The sequence below is a fragment of the Macrobrachium rosenbergii genome, chromosome 42, assembly GCF_040412425.1.
Source record: "Macrobrachium rosenbergii isolate ZJJX-2024 chromosome 42, ASM4041242v1, whole genome shotgun sequence".
Lineage (NCBI taxonomy): Eukaryota > Metazoa > Arthropoda > Malacostraca > Decapoda > Palaemonidae > Macrobrachium > Macrobrachium rosenbergii.
In genome coordinates this window covers 30,595,804-30,616,735 of record NC_089782.1, presented here as the reverse complement: position 1 = coordinate 30,616,735, position 20,932 = coordinate 30,595,804, and the positions used below count along the sequence as shown (strand labels likewise).

At 35.2% G+C, this 20,932-nt stretch overlaps 1 protein-coding gene across 2 annotated transcripts in view; it reads left to right on the top strand.

Moving 5' to 3' along the window:
• Positions 1 to 20,932, top strand: part of LOC136828147 (uncharacterized) — an 88,125-nt gene that overhangs the window by 54,668 nt on the left and 12,525 nt on the right. The window contains exons 4-7 of one of the 2 annotated variants that reach the window (XM_067085963.1): positions 10,701 to 10,942; positions 12,039 to 12,191; positions 13,375 to 13,563; positions 14,729 to 14,891. In XM_067085963.1, the coding sequence (XP_066942064.1) occupies positions 10,723 to 10,942; positions 12,039 to 12,191; positions 13,375 to 13,563; positions 14,729 to 14,886 (720 nt within the window). In that variant the 5' untranslated portion in view covers positions 10,701 to 10,722 and the 3' untranslated portion in view covers positions 14,887 to 14,891. Of the gene's footprint in view, positions 1 to 10,700; positions 10,943 to 12,038; positions 12,192 to 13,374; positions 13,564 to 14,728; positions 14,942 to 20,932 lie in introns of both variants that reach the window. The other variant, XM_067085964.1, reaches the window with a different exon arrangement.

Below are 20,932 nucleotides of genomic sequence, written 5' to 3'. Positions count from 1 at the left end.
AGGAATGACCTCAGTGGTGATTCCAGCGTGGTTTTTTTTAGGAATGATCTCGGTTGGGTTTCCAGCGTGTTTATTTTTTGGGTGAGTTTTTTTTAGGCTAGTTTTTTTTAAGAATGACCTTGATGGGGATTCCAGCGCGTTTATTTTTGGGATGAGTTTTTTTAGGTTAATTTTTTTTTCAAGAATGACCTCGATGGGGATTCCAGCGTGTTTAATTTTGGGTGAGTTTTTTTCGGTTAGTTATTTTTTTTTATTAAGAATGACCTCGCTGGGGATTCCAGCGTGTTTATTTCTTGGGTGAGTTTTTTTAGGTTAGTTTTTTAAGAATATCCTCGGTGGGGATTCCAGCGTGTTTATTTCTTGGGTGAGTTTTTTTAGGTTAGTTTTTTAGGAATATCCTTGGTGGGGATTCCAGCGTGTTTATTTCTTGGGTGAGTTTTTTTAGGTTAGTTTATTTTTTTTTTAAGAATATCCTCGTTGCCGATTCCAGCGTGTTTAATTTTTGGGTGAGTTTTTTTAGGTTAGTTTTTTTTAAGAATATCCTCGGTGGGGATTCCAGCGTGTTTAATCTTTGGGTGAGTTCTCTTAGGAATGACCTCGGCGGGAATTACAGCATATGTTTTTAGGTTTTTGTGTGTGGTTTTTTTTGTGGGCGTGGTGGTTTTTTTTGTGGGCGTGGCAAGACAGCTTTTGAGTAATGGATCGTATATTCAGTTGTATGATGTGGCTGAGAGCGATAGAGATAGAAAGATTTAAAGATATTATTTGAACAAACGTTTATTAAATCATCAACATCATTTTAAATCTTACACATTTATCATGAACTTCAAAAAATTGTGAGAAGTTACGGGAAAGAATTCAAAGAGATTTAAGGATATTATAGAAACCAACAATTATTAAATCATAAACAAATCATTTTAAAACATAAAAATTCGTTTTAAATATAAACAAGAAATTGTAAATCATAAAAAATCATTTTAAATCATAAAAAGCTCATTTCAAATCACAAACAAACCACAAATATCACGAACTTCAGACAAGTGCTAGGTCATGAGAAATGATTTTAAGTAAATTTCACGTCGAGACATCCCACGAGCGTTTAGGCTTAACAAAATTCAAAACAGAACTACGTGAAATAATCAAGCAATGAAAGCAAACAAGTAAAAAATGCGCCGAAGTTTCTTCGGCGCAATCGAATTTTCTGTACAGCGCATAATCAAGGCCACCGAAAATAGAGCAATCTTTCGGTGGTCTCGTTATAATGCTGTATGAGCCGCGGCCCATGAAACTTTAACCACGGCTGGTGGTGGCCTGTCCTATATCGTTGCCAGAAGCATGATTATAGCTAACTTTAACCTTAAATAAAATAAAAACTACTGAGGCTAGAGGGCTGCAATTTGGTATGTTTGATGCTTGGAGGGTGAACGATCAACATACCAATTTGCAGCCCTCTAGCCTCAGTAGTTTTTAACATCTGAGGTCGGACAGAATAAAGTGCGCACGGACAGACAAAGCCGGCACAATAGTCTTCTTTTACGGAAGACTAAAACTAAACATATAACACTAAAACATCTTACCAACTTTTAGGCTTAACGAAATTCCAAACATACACGAGAGGAACAAAAAAAAAAAAAAGTTAAAAAACCAGTCCATCATAATATTATCATTAACTCCCAAACCTGACTGGACTAGACGATGTCCCACCGCCAAAACGTGTTCCATACTTGGCCACGTGTTTTCCACCGTCACTCTGGCTGGAACCCGGAAGGGCGGAGGGCTTACCACAGCGTTCCAGGGACCCCCACCTAAGCCCTGGAGCCGTTGGCTCTAAAATAGTCCGCGGTGGCAGGAGGTTTCTGCTTCCCAATAGCAGCAGTTATGACTTGGACCATCGACGGACGGTCTCTGTTTCTCATTTTTTCAAAAGTTGTATTTCAACAGAGATCTTTCACAATTTCACATTCACAGTTGATCCCTGGTCCCCTTTCTCTGCCGAGAGCAACGAGATTCTCTGAACAGCAGCATTACTACCTAAATACTATTCTCCTTCCATTTTAATACATTTTTTTTCTATTTATTAATTTATTAAATTTTCCAAGTCAGTAATGGAGGTCCTTCTGTGGGCTTGTTCCATATGAATAATAGTTTAGACTCTAAATTCCAAGTCAGTAATAATAATAATAATAATAATAATAATAATAATAATAATAATAATAATAATAATAATATTCTTTGGAAGCTTGAATATCCATATGAATAGTGTTCATCTTCTAAATAATAATAATAATAATAATAATATTCTTTGGAAGCTTGAATTTCCATATGAATAGGGTTCATCTTCTGAATAATAATAATAATAATAATAATAATAATAATAATAATATTCTTTGGAAGCTTGAATTTCCATATGAATAGGGTTCATCTTCTGAATAATAATAATAATAATAATAATGATAATAATATTCTTTAATATTCTTTGGAAGCTTGAATTTCCATATGAATAGGGTTCATCTTTTGAGTAATAATAATAATAATAATAATAATAATAATAATAATAATAATAATAATAATAGAGCCCTTCGGTGAACGCCTTAAGTGAACTACAACATTCGTTCTCTCACCTACGGAGGAAGTATTGTCGTAGCTCCAAATCTATTTCGCGTGACCTTCCTGTAGGGGATCAGGGCGGCGCCCCTAGGTAGGCCACGACGGGATTAGAGTGCCCTTGGAAGAATTACGAGAGAGTAATGATTCTCTCAGGTAGAAGGTGATTTTTTGTTGGTTGGTTGGTATTGAAAGGGATTTTGCAGTTCTCGGTAATGTTTCTCGTAGGTGTAAGGTGGTAATAATAATAATAATAATAATAATAATAATAATAATAATAATAATAATGATTTCAGCTCAGGGCTGTACACAGAGAAAGGTAGTTTAAATGCAATACTGTGTACGAAAGTAAATAATAATAATAATAATTATAATAATTTAAATCTGCATTCTGTTTCTCGTAGGTATAAGAATAATAACAATAAAATAATAATGATAATAATAAAAACCTCCTTTCTGTCTCTCGTAGGTATACTAATAATAATAATAATAATAATAATAATAATAATAATAATAATAATAATAATAATAATAATAAAAATAATCATAATAATAATAATAAAATCTTCATTCTGTTTCTCGTAGGTATAATAATAATAATAATAATAATAATAATAATAATAATAATAATAATAATAATAGTAATCATAACAATGAATAAAATCTTCATTCTGTTCCTCGTAGGTATAATAATAATAATAATAATAATAATAATAATAATAATCATCTCCATTCTCTTTCTTGTAGGTATAATAATAATAATGATAATAGTAATAATAAATAATAATCTCCATTCATTTCTTGTAGGTATAATTAATAATAATAATGATAACAATAATAAAAATCTCCATTCTGTTTGTTGTAGGTATAATAATAATAATACTACAGACCTCCATTCTGTTTCTCGTAGGTATAAGTTAAAAAAAATAATAATAATAATAATAATAACGATTCCTCGCGTTAGAAACCAGCGTCTACGCCATAGCAACTTTCGTTCGCCTTGATCAGGGAGACGCTTTTTTTTACGTGTGCGGTTTTTCCTACTCGTCAGCCTTGAATGATATAGAGCAATATATTCACTTGGGAGCCTGTTTATTGTCTTGATTTTTGGCGGAAGAAACGGCAGACTAAAAGATGCGTTGAAACTGTAAATCTTCTGGAAAGGAGAGATGGTTTAGTGATTGGAGATAAGTCGACTTTGATGTGCTTCGCTTACAAGGATAAATAATTATTTGTAAATCATTTTTTTTACTATAGGCGTCAAGGAAGTGGTTTTTGGGCGCAAGTGCTGTAAAACATTGAAGAGAAAAAATGTTGGGAGTTTGTATATTTACAAATAATGGCCCGGTAGTTGCGCTGTTAGATAATCAAGGTATTTTTATGTAAACATCTGCAAATTGATGATATTACCAAAAAACATTTTTCTAGAATAGTAAAGGAACGACGCTATGCTCTCTCTCTCTCTCTCTCTCTCTCTCTCTCTCTCTCTCTCTCTCTCTCTCTCTATATATATATATATATATATATATATATATATATATATATATATATATATATATATATATATATATATATATGTGTGTGTGTGTGTGTGTCACTGAATCACGAAGATATGGAACAATGATGAATATATATATATATATATATATATATATATATATATATATATATATATATATATATATATATATATTTTTATATATATATATATATATATATATATATATATATATATATATATATATATATATATAAGAAGTAAACAATGATATTACCAAAAACTACTCATGGCCACTTCCTAGAAGCTATCTGGGAAGATTTCTGCGACATGTCTTGAGCGCAAAAAGCAAGGACACACACACATACGCAAGCACGCGCGCAAGAGCGTCAGGATAGACACAACACGACCCACTTTCGTTCCCTACTTCGCATGACAATCTAGAGTGAAATATAGGACGAATAAATAAATAAATGAGTGAGTAAAAATTGCCCCGAAATACCCAGTTTTATTTAAATCGTACCGTGCAGTAAACTAAATGCCCCTCCATTGCAAGCAATATTGCAAACAGGGATTAAGGCATTTGCCTGCAATGGAACAGAATTAAAAACTGATATCCCCTTTTCATGACTCCATTTTTTTTTTTTTGAGTTTGCTTGCATTTGCATGCAACAAGCAATAGGCCTCGATTTGTGGGAGCTGTGCTTGCTAAAGAGAATAATATGCACGGTCTCTTATTGCTCCTAAAAAGCAATTTATTTTTTGGAATGGAATACACAGAGTTTAGGCCAAAGGCCAAGCACTGGGACCTATGAGGTCATTCAGCGCTGGGAAGGAAATTGAGAGCAGGTAGGTTTAATGGTGTAACAGGAGGAAAACCTTGCAGTCTCACTATATTTGTGAAGAGGGGGTGGATAGCAAGATGGAAGAAAGAGAATATGAACGGAGGTACAGTAAAAGGAATGAAAGGGGTTGCAGCTGCAAAGAACCTTTAGTAGTGCCTACAGTGCAAGGGTTTCTTCTCAATCTATTCCTAGCATTCCAACGCTATCGAACTTCTCAGTTCCAGAATTCCTTTATTCCTCACACCGCCGGGCTGTGGAACAGTCTCCCTACTAAGGATGTCGAGCGATAGGAACCACAAAGTTTCAAGCGAAGAAGCGGCGCATTCCTACCCTGAAGCAAATCTCCTTGCATAGTGAGAGTTCACTTATATTTCTATCTATCTTTGTATGTATTTGTTTACCTAACTTTTATCTTTTTTGATAGTCTCCTCTTTCTGTATTTTCTGTGTTGCAGCGCGTTTAATGTGAGTTAGACTGCCGTTCGTTATCGAACGCTTTCAGCTAACTGTTTTACGTTAGCGCCTCGTGAAAGCTGAACGTTGCCGCCATTGACAGAGTTGACGATTCCCCTGAAATAGCTTTTGCATTTTGAACCGTTTATAGACACAAAAAATAGGTAAATATTTTGAAAAACTTACATTGGAGGGCCATTTTACAAGTATGTAAATTATCAGCTTAAGATTTGTCGTTAATTGCTAAAGTAAAAGAAAATAAGTAAGGAATGTACAACCAAGTAAAAAATGCGCCGAAGTTTCTTCGGCGCAATCGAGTTTTCCGCACAGCCGCGACAGCGTATAATCAAGGCCTCCGAAAATAGATCTATCTTTCGGAGGTCTCGGTGTAATGGTGTACGAGCCGCGACCCACGAAACTTTAACCACGGCTCGGTGGTGGCCTGGCCTATATCGTTGCCAGAAGCACGAGTACGGCTAACTTTAACCTTAAATCAAATAAAAACTACTGAGGCTAGAGGGCTGCAATTTGGTAAGTTTGATGATTGGAGGGTGGATGATCAACACACCAATTTGCAGCCCTGTAGCCTGAGTAGTCTTTAAGATCTGAGGGCGGACAGAAAAAAGTGCGTACGGACAGACAAAGCCGGCACAATAGTTTTCTTTTCAGAAAACAAATAAAAATTACTATGGTCCTTAGGATGTAATTGTTTTTTTTTTTTTCGGTCATAGCAGATGTAACGAGAGAAAAAAAATCCTTTCATTCGATAGATCAGTTTTTCATATCAGATAGATAATAAGTTTCGTCTTAATAATAATAATAATAATAATGATAATAATAATAATATAATAATAATAATAATAATACCCTAATATAACTTTTTACTATGAAAACATACATGACCATGTTACAAGTCATATGGGACACGTCAATCATTTTATGTAATTCCGTATTTTGGTCAAAATATAACCAAAAATATTGTCCATTTTAATCTCTCTTATAGATTTAACTTTACATAATTCTTTAAAACTACCAAACATAATCCTTTTCAAAACTAAACATCCTATAACAAACCATAAAAAAAATATGAACGAATTTCGCCAAGTCACGACCATTTCCTTATAGTTGCCGCTTAAATTAGATTCTTTTACGTTTTCTTTGATGCGATTACCTTGACGGAATTCCTTTTTTCTTTTATGTTTGTAAATAATTCAATATAGGATTCTGTATAACGACTGAATTACGTTTGTTCATGTAATTACTTATGCAAAGACAGAAACTGAATGCGATCAGTCAGTGGGAACTGGGAGATAGGAAACGAATGCGGAAAGATAACGAATTAAATTAATTTTCTCTCTCTCTCTCTTATTCTATTCTCTCTCTCTCTCTCTCTCTCTCTCTCTCTCTCTCTGCATATATATATATATATATATATATATATATATATATATAGAGAGAGAGAGAGAGAGAGAGAGAGAAGAGAGAGAGAGAGAGAGAGAGAGAAAATCATTACTACTTAACTAAATATATTTATAAAACCATTCCTTGACCTCCTCTATCGCAAAGTTAATATATTCAAATCAATCTTTGTCAGATATATCTTCTACTAAAGGCAGTTTAAATCGTGACACCTCTGCCTTAATCCTTTGGACTTATTATTATTTATAATGAACATCATACTTTAACTGGACATACCCTCAAATCATTGTGCTATAATGAAGCATTGACTCTCCATTTTCAGTAATTCCTGTGAGACATTTCGTAAATGTCTGTTCTTTGTGGTAACCTGGAGTTCTATAACGGCATCACATCGCTTCATTGTAGTATAATGATTTAAGGGAATGTCCAGTTAAAGTTTGATATCTGTTCTTTTTTGGTAATGCTATGTACAAGCCTATAATGGCATCATACCGCTTCATTGTAGTATAATGATTTAAGGGTATGTCCAGTTAAAGTATATCTGCTCTTTGTGGTAACCTTCAGGTCTATAATGGCATCATATCGCTTCATTGTAGTATGATGATTTAAGGCTATATCCAGTTAAAGTATATCTGTTCTTTTTGGTAATGCTAGAAGTTTATAATGGCATCATATCGCTTCATTGTAGTATGATGATGTAAGGGTATATCCAGTTATAGTATGACTTTTTTGGTAATGCTAGAAGTTTATAATGGCATCATATCGTTTCATTGTAGTATGATGATTTACGGGTATATCCAGTTAAAGTATGATGTTCATTATAAATTTTCTGAGATTTCGTTATGATTTGTTGGGTCAAGTGCATATGTGTATATACAATGAGACTGCAATTCACTGTACTTTACGATAGGTCTGCATACAATGAGGCAATTCATTATAATTTTTGAGATTTCATTATATTATGTTGGGTCAAGTTTATACATAATGAGAGAGTGGGATTCATTGTACTTGACGTCAAGTCTGTATACAATGTGACAATTCATAATACAATTTCATTATAATTTTAAAATTCATTAAGATATGTTGGGTCAGTTGTATATACAATGAGACTTTTGGATCATTGTACATCACGTCAAATCTGTTAACAATGATACAATTCATTATACTTTTTCATTATAATTTTGTGAGATTTCATTATAATCTGTTGAGTCAATTGTATGCACAATGAGACAAATGAATTCATTGTACTTTACGTCAAGTCTGTTAACAGTGAGAAAATCATTTACTTTTTTTATATTTTTTATTTCATTATAATATATTATGTATATTATAATATAATATATATATAATATATTATATTTCATAATATATTGTACTTCAAGTCTGTATACAATGAGACAGTTCATTGTACTTTTGGTCTTTTCATTATCATTCTTTGGGCACTGGAAGTATTTGTATTATAAAGTCTGTAAAAGTTTTATAATTTTATAACCTAAATTTTATACCCTAAGTCATCATATATAGTATGAGATGATTCTGAAATTAATATAATAAAATCATTTTAAAGGCAGAGAGTTTATATAAGATATATTGCATATGGACAGTCTGATATTAGAATGTAAGAATTATATATATATATATATATATATATATATATATATATATATATGTATGTATGTATGTATGTATGTATAATTGCAAATACAGAATTTACAGTTGATGTTAAGAACAAGATACATTAAGTTTTCAAAAACCACTCAAGATCAGAAATTACAAAAACAAACGCCATAGAGCACACAAAGAACCACAATAACTAAGATATATCATTGTCACAGAAAAGTAATGAAAAATATTAAAGCAATTCGTTTGTTTTAGCAACCGGTCACTGTATAAATAGAGAATAAATATGAATAATAGCGTAATTATATTTGCAGTCACAGTATGAGTGCCTTATAATCACAGATATTATCCACTGTTATTATTGACTGGAATACTTTTGTGATATTCACCAAACACTGCTTATTTTGTAAGTTAAATATGTTGTATGGTATTAATATTTCCTAATTAGCACCTTGATGTTTTTCAGCATCAAATTGAATGTTAGTTTAAAATTTCAAAAATCTTGTTTTAAATATATTCAGAGATTCATTTTGGGCCCTTTATAACTATATAGACGTAGGTAGATTTTGTTAACCGGTAATGGACAGGTACACTTACAGTAATTATGCAGATTAACAGTGTTATACCAGGTGTGTGTGTGTATATATATATATATATATATATATATATATATATATATATATATATATATATACACACACACACACACAAATATACGTGTGTGTGCGTGTACCTCCATAGACAGATATGCAAATTATCACAAACATCACAAAGAAAAATGAAACATTTTGTTCCTTAATTAAGAATTCACTGAATACCATTATATCTGATAACCACTTTGTTTCTGGCTCGTCTGCTGCAAAGGAATTTGAACCTTCCGAATATAGCAAATAGATACCACAATTAAATAAAGGAGTTTGTGTTTAGATTAAGCCTGCATTATTGCCAGAAAGACCATTTTGGTAACTCTTAAATTTAGTTCCTGTACTTCTCTGATCAGACTTCACTGGTCTGTGGCGCTGGTAATACGTCGCCTCTCTGAGCGCTTATTAGATTTTTGTTTTCTGAGAAGAAAACTATTGTGCCGGCTTTGTCTGTCCGTCCGCACTTTATTCAGTCCGCACTTTATTGTGTCCGCACTTTATTCTGTCCGCACTTTTTTTCTGTCCGCACTTTTTCTGTCCGCACTTTTTTCTGTCCGCACTTTTTTCTGTCCGCACTTTATTCTGTCCGCACTTTTTCTGCCCACACTTTATTTTGTCCCCGCTTAATTCTGTCCGCACTTTTTTGTCTGCACTTTATTCTGTCCGCACTTTTTTGTCTGCACTTTTTTCTGTCCGCCCTCAGATCTTAAAAACTACTGAGGCTAGAGGGCTGCAAATTGGCATGTTGATCGTTCACCCTCCGATCATCAAACATACCAAATTGCAGCCCTCTAGCCTCAGTAGTTTTTTTTTTATTTAAGGTTAAAGTTAGCTGATGAGGATATCTCACCACCGGGCCGTAGTTAAAGTTTCATGGACCGCGGCTCATACAGCATTATACCGAGACCACCGAAAGATAAATCTATTTTCGGTGGCCGTGATTATACGATGCACAGAAAACTCGATTGCGCCGAAGAAACTTCCAAGCATTTTTACTTGTTTATTTTTTTTTTCTTATTAAACTGAACGCGTGCTTCTTATTTTGTACAAATTTGCATAATAATCCTTTCCCGATTACTTTGTAGAACTCTGTCAGGCATCACATTTATTTTGTCGAAATCAGGAGTTGTGAATTTTGCATAAGTCGTCAAAGATACTTTTTTCATTCTGTTAAACGAAGTTTTTGTTGCTACATTGCATAGTAATTTGCAAAATGTGTTCTTTCTTTGTTTCATGGTCCATAAAATTGCAAGATTTTCCTAAAGCACTACTGAACTTATGGAGTGCAAATCATCAAATGTTTGTATTTTGTACTACTTTATATATATATATATATATATATATATATATATATATATATATATATATATATATATATATATATATATACACATATCTACAGTATATGTGTGTATACACACACACACACATATATACTATATATATATATATATATATATATATATATATATATATATAATATATATTTGTATATAGATAGATAAATAGATAAATGTATCATGCTAAGATTCATCTACATCTTTAATGTCTTACAAAATGTTAAAAAAAAATATAGAAATCGACTTAAATATTAACATTTCTCTTCTTTCCCCAACAGAGGAAGAAGGAGACTGACCCTAATGGAGAAGTTGGCTAAACTGTCACTAATAATTACCACCTCGGTGATATTCTCTGCCGCCCAGACCGTGACCTCAGGTCTAGAGGACGCAGGAGATGACCTAAGCCAGTATCAAATCAAGTTTATAGAAAACGAACATTTTCATGGAAGCTTCGTACTGACCGAAGGCTTGGTCATTCCTGAAGAGGACTCCTTCTACGAGATTCCTGCTGATAACTTGTGTGAGTAAGAGAGAACCCTTTATATTTTTTTTCAAGGGATCATATGCAGGAATTAATCTGTTTTTAGTTTTCTGAAAAGAAAACTATTGTGCCGGCTTTGTCTGTCCGTCCGCACTTTATTCTGTCCGCACTTTTTCTGTCCGCCCTCAGATCTTAAAAACTAGCGAGGCTAGAGGGCTGCAAATTGGTATGTTGATCATCCACTCTCCAGTCATCAAACATACCAAATTGCAGCCCTCTAGCTTCGAAAGTTTTTATTTTATTTAAAGCTAAAGTTAGCCATAATCGTGCTTCTGGAAACGATATACCCCAGGCCACCACAGGGCCGTGGTTAAAGATTCATGGGCCGCGGCTCATACAGCATTATACCGAGACCACTGAAAGATAGATCGATGGCCTTGATTATATTTTTTTAATGGATCATATGCAGGAATTAATGTTTTTATAACCGTTTGGTTTTAGAAAGGAATCTACCGGCGGTGTCAGAGCATAATCTACACTTCTTTACCTGACCTAGCTGTTTTTTAATCGCAAAACTAGGCAGGTTACTGCTCTACAAAGATTGTATAATATTTCTAGTGTCAGGTTTAATACTACTTTCATTTTGGCTGCAGCTAGAATGTGGATTAGTTTGCCAGAGTGCAGGTTGTGGAATCTACTTCTGCTCTGCAAAACTGTTGAGGCGAGGAGCGAATTCATTCCTGTTCTCTCTCTCTCTCTCTCTCTCTCTCTCTCTCTCTCTCTCTCTCTCTCTCTCTCTCTCTCTGCTGACGTCTCCTGAATGTCAGGCGTATCGGTTTCAATTCTCTATTATTACCTCATATATTTATTTATTTATCACCTGGTCTCTCTCTCTCTCTCTCTCTCTCTCTCTCTCTCTCTCTCTCTCTCTCTCTCTCTCTCTCTCCGCTGACGTCTCCTGAATTTCAGGCGTATCGGTTTTAATTCTCTATTACCTCATATTCATTTATTTATCACCTGGTCCTATAACTTTCTCTCTCTCTCTCTCTCTCTCTCTCTCTCTCTCTCTCTCTCTCTCTCTCTCTCTCTCTCTCTCTGTGTTGACTTCAAACCCATAACCTACGTTCCTCTGCAGGTCAGTGTCGTAGCGCCTGCCGGAGTTACGTGCCCTGCCAAGCTGCCTCTGCGGAGCCCTTCGGAGGAAGGCTCCTGTGTCGTCTCAGCCTCAGTTCCCCTGGGGAGACGGATTTGAAGGTCCTTCAGAATGCTTCCTACTTCTTCTTCACGAGTAGGTGTTTGCTCGCGTTGGTTAAAGATGTTGGTTGATTTCATTTGTTTTGAGAGAGAGAGAGAGAGAGAGAGAGAGAGAGAGAGAGAGAGAGAGAGAGAGAGAGAGAGAGACTGAAATAGACAGAGAGAGAGACAGACAGACAGACAGAGACAAAGACAGAGAGAGAGAGAGAGAGAGAGAGAAACAGAGAGAGAGGGAGAGAAACTAATAGACAGAGAGAGAGAGAGAGACAGAGAGCGAGAGAGAGAGACAGACAGAGACCGAGACAGGGAGAGAGAGAGAAACAGAGAGAGAGGGCGAGAGAGAGGAGAGAGAGAGAGAACAGAAAGAGAGGGAGAGAGAGAGAGAGAGAGTAACAGGAAAGAGAGAGAGAGTAACAAATAGACAGAGAGAGAAAGAGAGAGGGATAGAGAAACATCCTAATTTCATTGATGACAGAGAGAGAGAGAGAGAGAGAAGGTAGTTAACAGGTGAAAACAATAATGAGATGCAGAAGAAAAGAGAAGAAATCAAAAAATGCATATATAACAAACAAACTACCATACGCGTAAGCTGAAACCAGTGGAGGAATCATTTGAAAAACAGCTAATGTACTTTTGCTGAACCATTTTCCTTTGTGAATCAGTTCACTTCAGTAAGTCAGTGAAATCATCATTGTCACTGCTGTGTATATAATTTTACATATTTCTATAAGTTTCCAATGAAATAATAATAATAATAATAATAATAATAATAATGATAATAATAATAATAATAATAATAATAATAATAATAATAATAATAATAAAAGCTAAAAATGAAGTAAGGACTTACAGTACATAACCAAACAAAAACAAGTAAAAATTGCGCAATCGAGTTATCTGTACAGCGTATAATGCTGTATGAAACTTTCAGCAACGGCCTATGGAACTCTTCTTAGCCGCGGCCCATGAAACTCAGCCACGATCCGGTGGTGACCTGTATTGTTGGTACCTGTAGCGGTGCCAAAAGTACGATTATGACTAAATTCACCCTTAAATTAAATCAAAACTACAGAGGCTAGAGGGCTGCAATTTGGTATGTTTGATGATTGGAGGGTGGATGACCAACATACCAATTTGCAGCCCTCTAGCCTCAGTAATTTTCAAGATCTGAGGGCGGACAGAAAGTCAATTCAACATCATTCTACCCTCCCCCACAGGTGCTATAAGCAACAGATTCTATGGAATACAGACAGATGGCTTCCTGTATGTGTTCGCCAATTTCTGGGGCCCCTTCCCTGATTCCTCAGATTTCTGCAAGAAGATTCCTGGCCATCGCTTGGGACTCTACGGTACAGACGAACAGGTGCAGGCGATCACAGACCTGTTCCAGTTGGTGGAAGATAAAGGTATGTTGATAATTGAATAGTGTGAGTTATACAGAAATCTCAAAGTCTTCTTCTTCTTCTGTTATTATTATTATTATTATTATTATTATTATTATTATTATTATTATTATTATTATTCAGAAAATGAAACCTATTCATATGGAACAAGCCCACCACAGGGTCCATTGACTCCAAATTCAAGCTTCCAAGGAATATTATTATTATTATTATTATTATTATTATTATTATTATTATTATTATTATTATTATTATTATTCAGAAAATGAAACCCATTCATATGAAACAAGCCTACCACAGGAGCCACTGGCTTGGAATTCAAACTTCCAAAGAATTTTATGGTATTCATTAGAAAGAAGTAACAGAAGGTAATGGGAAATGCAGAAAGAAGACGTCTCACTTATTAAAAAGAAAGAATAAATTAATAAACAGATAAAAGTGTATTAAAGTGCAAGGAGAATTGTTTTAGGATAGTAATGCATTTTATCTTTCCTTGAATTTCTGAAGTTCCAGTTGCCCGAGAAGTTCGTCAGAAATTGTGTAAGGAGCTTTATTAAGTAGTGTAAGTTATACGCAAATTTTAGGGTTTCTAGAAATTGTTTATACGCAAACCTCGAAGTCCCTAAGAATTGTTTAAGGAGTTCTAATGAACACCATAATATTCGTTGGAAGTTTGAATTTCAAGTCAGTGGCCCCTGTGGTGGGCTTGTTCCATATGAATAGGGTTCATCTCATGAATAATAATAATAATAATAATAATAATAATAATAATAATAATAATAATAATAATAATAATAATATCATTTCCATAGCTAAGACAGGAAAGATAATGATCTCATTCCATTAACATTTCCACAGCGAGGAGGAAGAATTTAGTTTTATCATTTCATCTTTTAGACAGTCTTGACATCACCCAGACTTGAAAACTTACAGAAAATCATTAAACCCCTTCAAAAATCTGTATAGCTTTCCTTCACATTTCTCTAGCCAAGACAGGAAGAAATAATGATATTTTCTTTCCAGATATCCAGCATTCATTTCCCTAACATTTCCATAGTCAGGGGTAAAAATTTAGTTTTTTCATTTTCTCTTTCAGACAGCCAGCAAACATTTCCCTAACATTTTCGCAGCCAGGATTAAATATTTAGTTTCTCATTTCTCCCTCCAGACAACCAGCAAATCTGGACAGACCGTGGCGACGATGGCAAGAAAGAGCATTTTAGATCCGGTACCTTTGCCAGCGACCAGAGAAAAGCTTATGCCGTGTGCCAAGCTGACCCTCTGGGAAAGCTTCAGCAACGGAATCAAAGTGCTGGCGGTAACTGAAGCAGGTACAGAACTTTCACTGGACTTGCGCAGTCTCAGATACAGTTGAATTTTGGTTAGTGTTCCTGCAGTGTTGCTGTAGCTGTAGACGTCGAGATTTTGATGCTTTTAAGTTGTGAAACATTGCAGAACTAACTTCTGTAGGCTGGTGAATATCTCCTGTCACTGAATTGAAGAATGTAGAATACTTGGAATTGCAGAATACCGTCATAACAGAGAATGTCGTGCAATTGGAACTTCAGATGTTCAATCTTTGAACTTCAGAGGTTCAATCTCTGAACTTCTGAGGTTCAATCTCTGAACTTCAGAGGTTCAGTCTTTGAACTTCTGAGGGGTTCAATCTCTGAACTTCAGAGGTTCAATCTCTGAACTTCAGAGGTTCAATCTTTGAACTTCTGATGTTCAATCTTTGTACTACAGAGGTTCAATCTTTGTACTACAGAGGTTCAGTTTTTTAACTTCAGAGGTTCAATCTCTGAACTTCAGAGGTTCAATCTTTGAACTACAGAGGTTCGGTTTTTTGAACTTCAGAGGTTCAATCTCTGAACTTCAGAGGTTCAAAACGAAGATGCAATGCATTACTACCCTAATACTATTCTCCTTGCATTCTGATACATTTTTATATATTTTTATCTATATATTAATTTAATTTTTTTTTCTTTTTCAATAAGTGGTATCTCTTCGTTCTGTATTTCCCATTACTTCCTCTTAATTCTTCCTAATGATCACAATAATATTCTTTGGAAGGCTTCTTGAATTCCAAGTCAGTGGCCCCTTTGGTGGGCAAGTTCCTTATGAATAGGTTTCATCTACTGAATAATAATAATAATAATAATAATAATAATAATAATAATAATAATAATAATAATAATAATAATAATAATAATAATAATAATAATAACCAGAATATGTTCATTGCATATAGTGGTAACGATAGCTCTACGTTGCTCATTTAACTAGAGAATTGTTGTAATTCTTTACCAGTGAAGAACAGACCCATATTATAAGAATACTTTACGGCTCCATCAAGTCTCATTGGAAAAATCAATAAATGAATCAGCTGTAAACATAAGTTTTTAATTCATCATCCACTCTTCGTAAGGTCACCATTATTCTCTACAGCAGCCATTTTCACCTGTAAGATAGCCACTGTAATGATATGATGATATAATATAATAAGATATAATAATATTGCTATGTCAGCTTCAAATGTTTTATATACAGTACATATATATATATATATATATATATATATATATATATATATATATATATATATATATATATATATGTATGTTTGTGTGTGTGTACTGATATATATATATACACACACATCATATACATGTATGAAATTCTAGTACTTGGCTAATATTTGCGCCATACCCCATGTGAAGAACCTTGGCATAAACCAGTAGTAATTATTCCATGTCTTAATAATATTGAATAATCAGTTTTTCTGTAAATAAATACGCAAGAGGATCTTGGTCGCAAGTGTAAATGATTTCATGACTTCTGAACTTTAGAAATCGGGAAAGGCAAAGCGTCTTATTTGTTGGTCAGTGGATAAGTAAATTGTAAGTATAGCAGAAACATTTATTTAGTCAAATTTACAACACAGAATCAGGGTAATGTTTTGAAGCGAGTATTACAACATTGACTCACCATATTGTGCTCCTAATTGCTTTAGAGTGTCAGACTGAGAAAAGAAGCTGGAATTTAGTGCTTATAGACAGTTATTATTATTATTATTATTTCAGTAGATGAAACCTATTCACGTGGAACAATCCCACTAAAGGAGCCACTGGCTTGAAAGTCAAGCTGACAAAGAATATTGGTTTCAGCCTCCCCACTGCAGACCCCACACTGCAGCAGCAACTGATCATGATAAAGAGCCAGTGATCATAATGTGTTATAATGTGTCCATAAGAATATGTATTTGTTTTTCATTTCAGTGCATTAAAGGATAAACACATGCATTTATTTGGCTAGTATATTATTCAAAGTTTATAAGCACATTTCAACACACTTGGTTGGTGGTTAAAGAATAAACATTGAAAGACTATTGTAAGATTTTCAAAGCACTTTGCTGGTGACTAGTATAGACTGAGTTAAAGACAACACATTGCAGGACTCTAAAAGTACTTAATTAGTGGCTAGTGTAGATTGAGTTAAAAACAATACTCTGAAAGACTTTCAAAGCACTTCGTTGGTGGTAAGCATAGATTAAGTTAAAGGCAACACATTATAAGGCTGGATCCTTCAAAGGACTTAGCAGATTAAGCTGAAGGCATCACATCGTATGATGAGTCTTTCAAAGCAGTTTATTAGTGTGCATCAGACAGCTTAGTCGAGCATTCAAAGAAATTGGCTGGTGGCTAGTCCTTCAGAGGAGTTAGTTGTGACTAGTATAGACTCAGCTGATCTTATGCGGACACAGGACTTGGTTGGGTGTTGTAATGAATAAGATGTCTGGTGTGGACCTCTGGATCAGTATGACTTACAGAGATCTCGCTCCTCCTCCAGATATATTCCAGTCTTCCCACGTGTACGTGTGTTCATTTGCCTCAGAGACAATGGAGGGTGTGTATACACAGCAAAAACTTGCATGCTAGATGCAGTGTCTTAATCTGTGCTCCTTTCATAATCCAGACATTGTTGTTTCAAGTCACTAACAATAATGTCACGAGTGATTTAGCATCTTCAGTATAGAAAGACTACAAAGTTCTCTGACTTTAGCTTTCAGTGAACACAGAGAATCTACCACATTTTGCCTTCAGCCTTGGTGTGAGATGCATTACATCGTGTCTCTCCTGCATAACTTATTATTGCTGATTCTGATTCTGAGTCGAAGGATGAGTAGTAGTAGTAGTAGGAGCAGGAGTAGTAGTAGTAGTAGTAGGAGTGGGAGTAGTAGTAGTAATCACTTGGGACTGGGGTGCCTGTTCAGCGACAAGAGCTCGACACACAGCACTGCACTTTGTATCGGCAGTACGAGACATAAAAGAGCCAGTTGCAGAGTAGAAGTGAGTTTGGACACTGTTATCTTCTGCACCCTGGTTGTTCGTCCATCCACAAACAGCTGCAGAGAAAAGAGAAGAAAGGAAGAACTTGCCAGTAAGTGAAACATCTTAACAAGATTCCAAGATTCAGTTCTTAAAGGAAATCTGAGTCATTTCCAGTAATTGAATCAAACAAGCAAGCAGGAAGAAAATGCTTCAGGAAGATATTCCTGTCTGCAGGGACAAGAGTTTCTGACAGACTGTTCTGACAACCTTTCTTAGTGACTGTTTTGAAAACGTTTTCTTTAGTATTGCTTTGACACGCTTTCCCAAGTGACTCTTCTTAATTGATTCAAGCCAGTTTGCACATGATGATCCATAACAGGGCCCCCTCCCTTCAAAAAATGCCCCAAAATACCCAAAAATAGCGCACCAAAGGCAAGAAACCTGTCATGTCAGTTTGAATGCAAAGACTGGACAACAGTGACACAGTTCCTCAATGTAATGGAGAATTTAATGAGTGTATAGAGCAAATATTACACACCCAGAAAGTTTATACCTTTCCTCAATAGCTTAAGAAAACTGATAAGGAAAAACATTCAGCCCATTAGCTTTTGTTTTATGACACAGAAAGATACTCTTTGGTATCAAGAAGCGTAAATACAGGCTGTCATGTAACGAATTTTATTTTGCTCATCACTAAATGATTATTACATAATTGCATAGAAAGGGGAAACTTTGTTTTTCATCTAGTGGGACAGCTTGAGAGTTTTATATGAATATTTTAAAATGTCAAGTTGAATAGAAATAAAATCTGTTCATCAGAACTGAAATAAACTTGCCTCTTTGACTTCACAAAATTTTCATAGTGGCAGGTTGAGTCGTCAGATAAATTTTATAGATGTTTAATCTAACTCCTATAAAGAACCATAGAAAGAGGAGAGAACTGTCTAAAACCTTACCTTTTGAACTGGCTGCCAGAGCTACCAGGATCGGGGAATCATTGGCGGTTTGGAATATGCCAAGGTCATGGCCAGGAATCCTCCTGCAGAGACTGAGGGCTGACGTGAAATTACCTGGAATTGCTATCTGCACAGTGTAACTTATCCCGTCAGGCATTAGCTTCCAGTAGGCGTTTTTCAAACTGTCTGTGATGAGAAGAAATACCAAGGTAATCTTTTTGTGACAGAAAATTCAGCCAATGGTGCATCAGTGCAAGAAGAGTATTAGCCCCTCCTGTAGAGAAGGGTGGAATCTGGCTCCTAGAATGATGAAAGTCTGGGTGTGCATCCAGACTACAATAAAACATGTTAACAATTTATCTCATACACATAACAGACAGGTTGAAAACAATTCAATAACCATAAGTGGAGAGCAAAATATCTTTGGCCAGTTCTGGATAATAATATGAAGCACTGGTTAGGACTACCTATAAGTTCTTAACTTATATTCAGCCTGTTTGTGATGCGTGTGCGGTAAGTTGCCAAAGTGTGTTTATGAAAGTTAAATCATGCTCACACCTTTCAAAACAATACCCATTTCCTATCTTCCCAGCAGGGGGCACATATTTGTCCCCTAATGGGGCATGATGCATTGTTGATGTTGTGCTTATAAGAAAAAAACACAATTAACATTGACCTAAAGACAATTAAGAGCAAATGTACAGGGACTTGTATACTGATGGCAGCCCATCTGATCAGAAACCTGATTCCAAAAGCTACAGTAATGAATGCTTCTCATTACAGAAGCATGATTCTAAAGACTATTAATAATGACAAGACTCCACTGATTGGTGGCCCGTGTATCTGGGGAAACATTTTTGGTCTGTAAACAAACATTCTTGCCCTCATACCAGAAACTGACATGATCATATATGACTGCTCATTTTGAGGATCTTCCAACTCTTCTGGTACCCAGAGAAAACCTAGCTGATACTATTATGTGTGGTTACTCATTTTAAAGAAGGCCTGGGACTTTCAACTCTTCTGGCGCCCAGAGGAGACCAGCTGACATTACCAGGTACACCTACCAACTTTAAAGATGTAACTTGCTCCAGGGCTGGACACAATATTGTCATCTAACGGACCTCTGTTGCTCAGGACACAGAGGAATTGGCCACTTGTTGGTTGTACTGAGAGAGATTGGCAATTCACAAGTGCCCAGCACGTCATGCGACAGTCATCTGATTTTCAAAGGAGGAAAAAAACACACATCACGCATTTAACCAGTAACATGATCATACCAGCAGCAAGAGAGAAAGTGAAAAGAATAGGAAAAGAAAGGGTTGGCACCTCTTGAATGTAATCAAATCTATCTGAGTTTCTTAAAAGTATGGGACGTCTGGTAACTTAACTTTTGAAGTCCCCAGACTAAAGGAAAGAATTTAGCGTTCTCAGTTCAGATATTAGGTAAAATAAAAAAACTAGTTAGGAAATGATACTACAGAGAAAAAAAATCAAGCTCAAAAAACTTGTTTTTTTATCTTCAGTTGATTCAGAAATGATACTGGTGTGGAATAAGCACAAAGACTGAGAGAACTAAAAGTCAGATGCAGAGAAAAAGTCAGAGCTCAAAATTAATTTGTTTTTTATCTTCAGCCTTCTGTGATTCAGAAAGGGTGACCTATACTGCTGGTGTGGAATAAGCACAAAGACTGAGTAGGAACTAATCAAGACTACAGATCATGAATCAAGAGTCGAAAGACTACATAACAGGGAGAAAAAAGACAACTCACGAAAACTGTCTGCCGTATAACTGTGAAATCCTTCCACTTGGGGAATGGCAACGTCCGGGGCCAAGATGATGGTTGAGAAAGCTTTGCTCTCTCTGACCATTCTGACCTGGAGGGCACTGAAATCAGGATTGGCAGTAAATGCTTGAATGACGTCGGAGGTCAGCAGGATAAGAAGGACTGTGGTAGTGGTGGCTGATGTCAGTGAGAGAGCCATACTTTCCTGTCTTAAAAAAGAAAAAGAATAAATTAGTAGAGTCATGTAGGAAGTGTAACAATATATATATATATATATATATATATATATATATATATA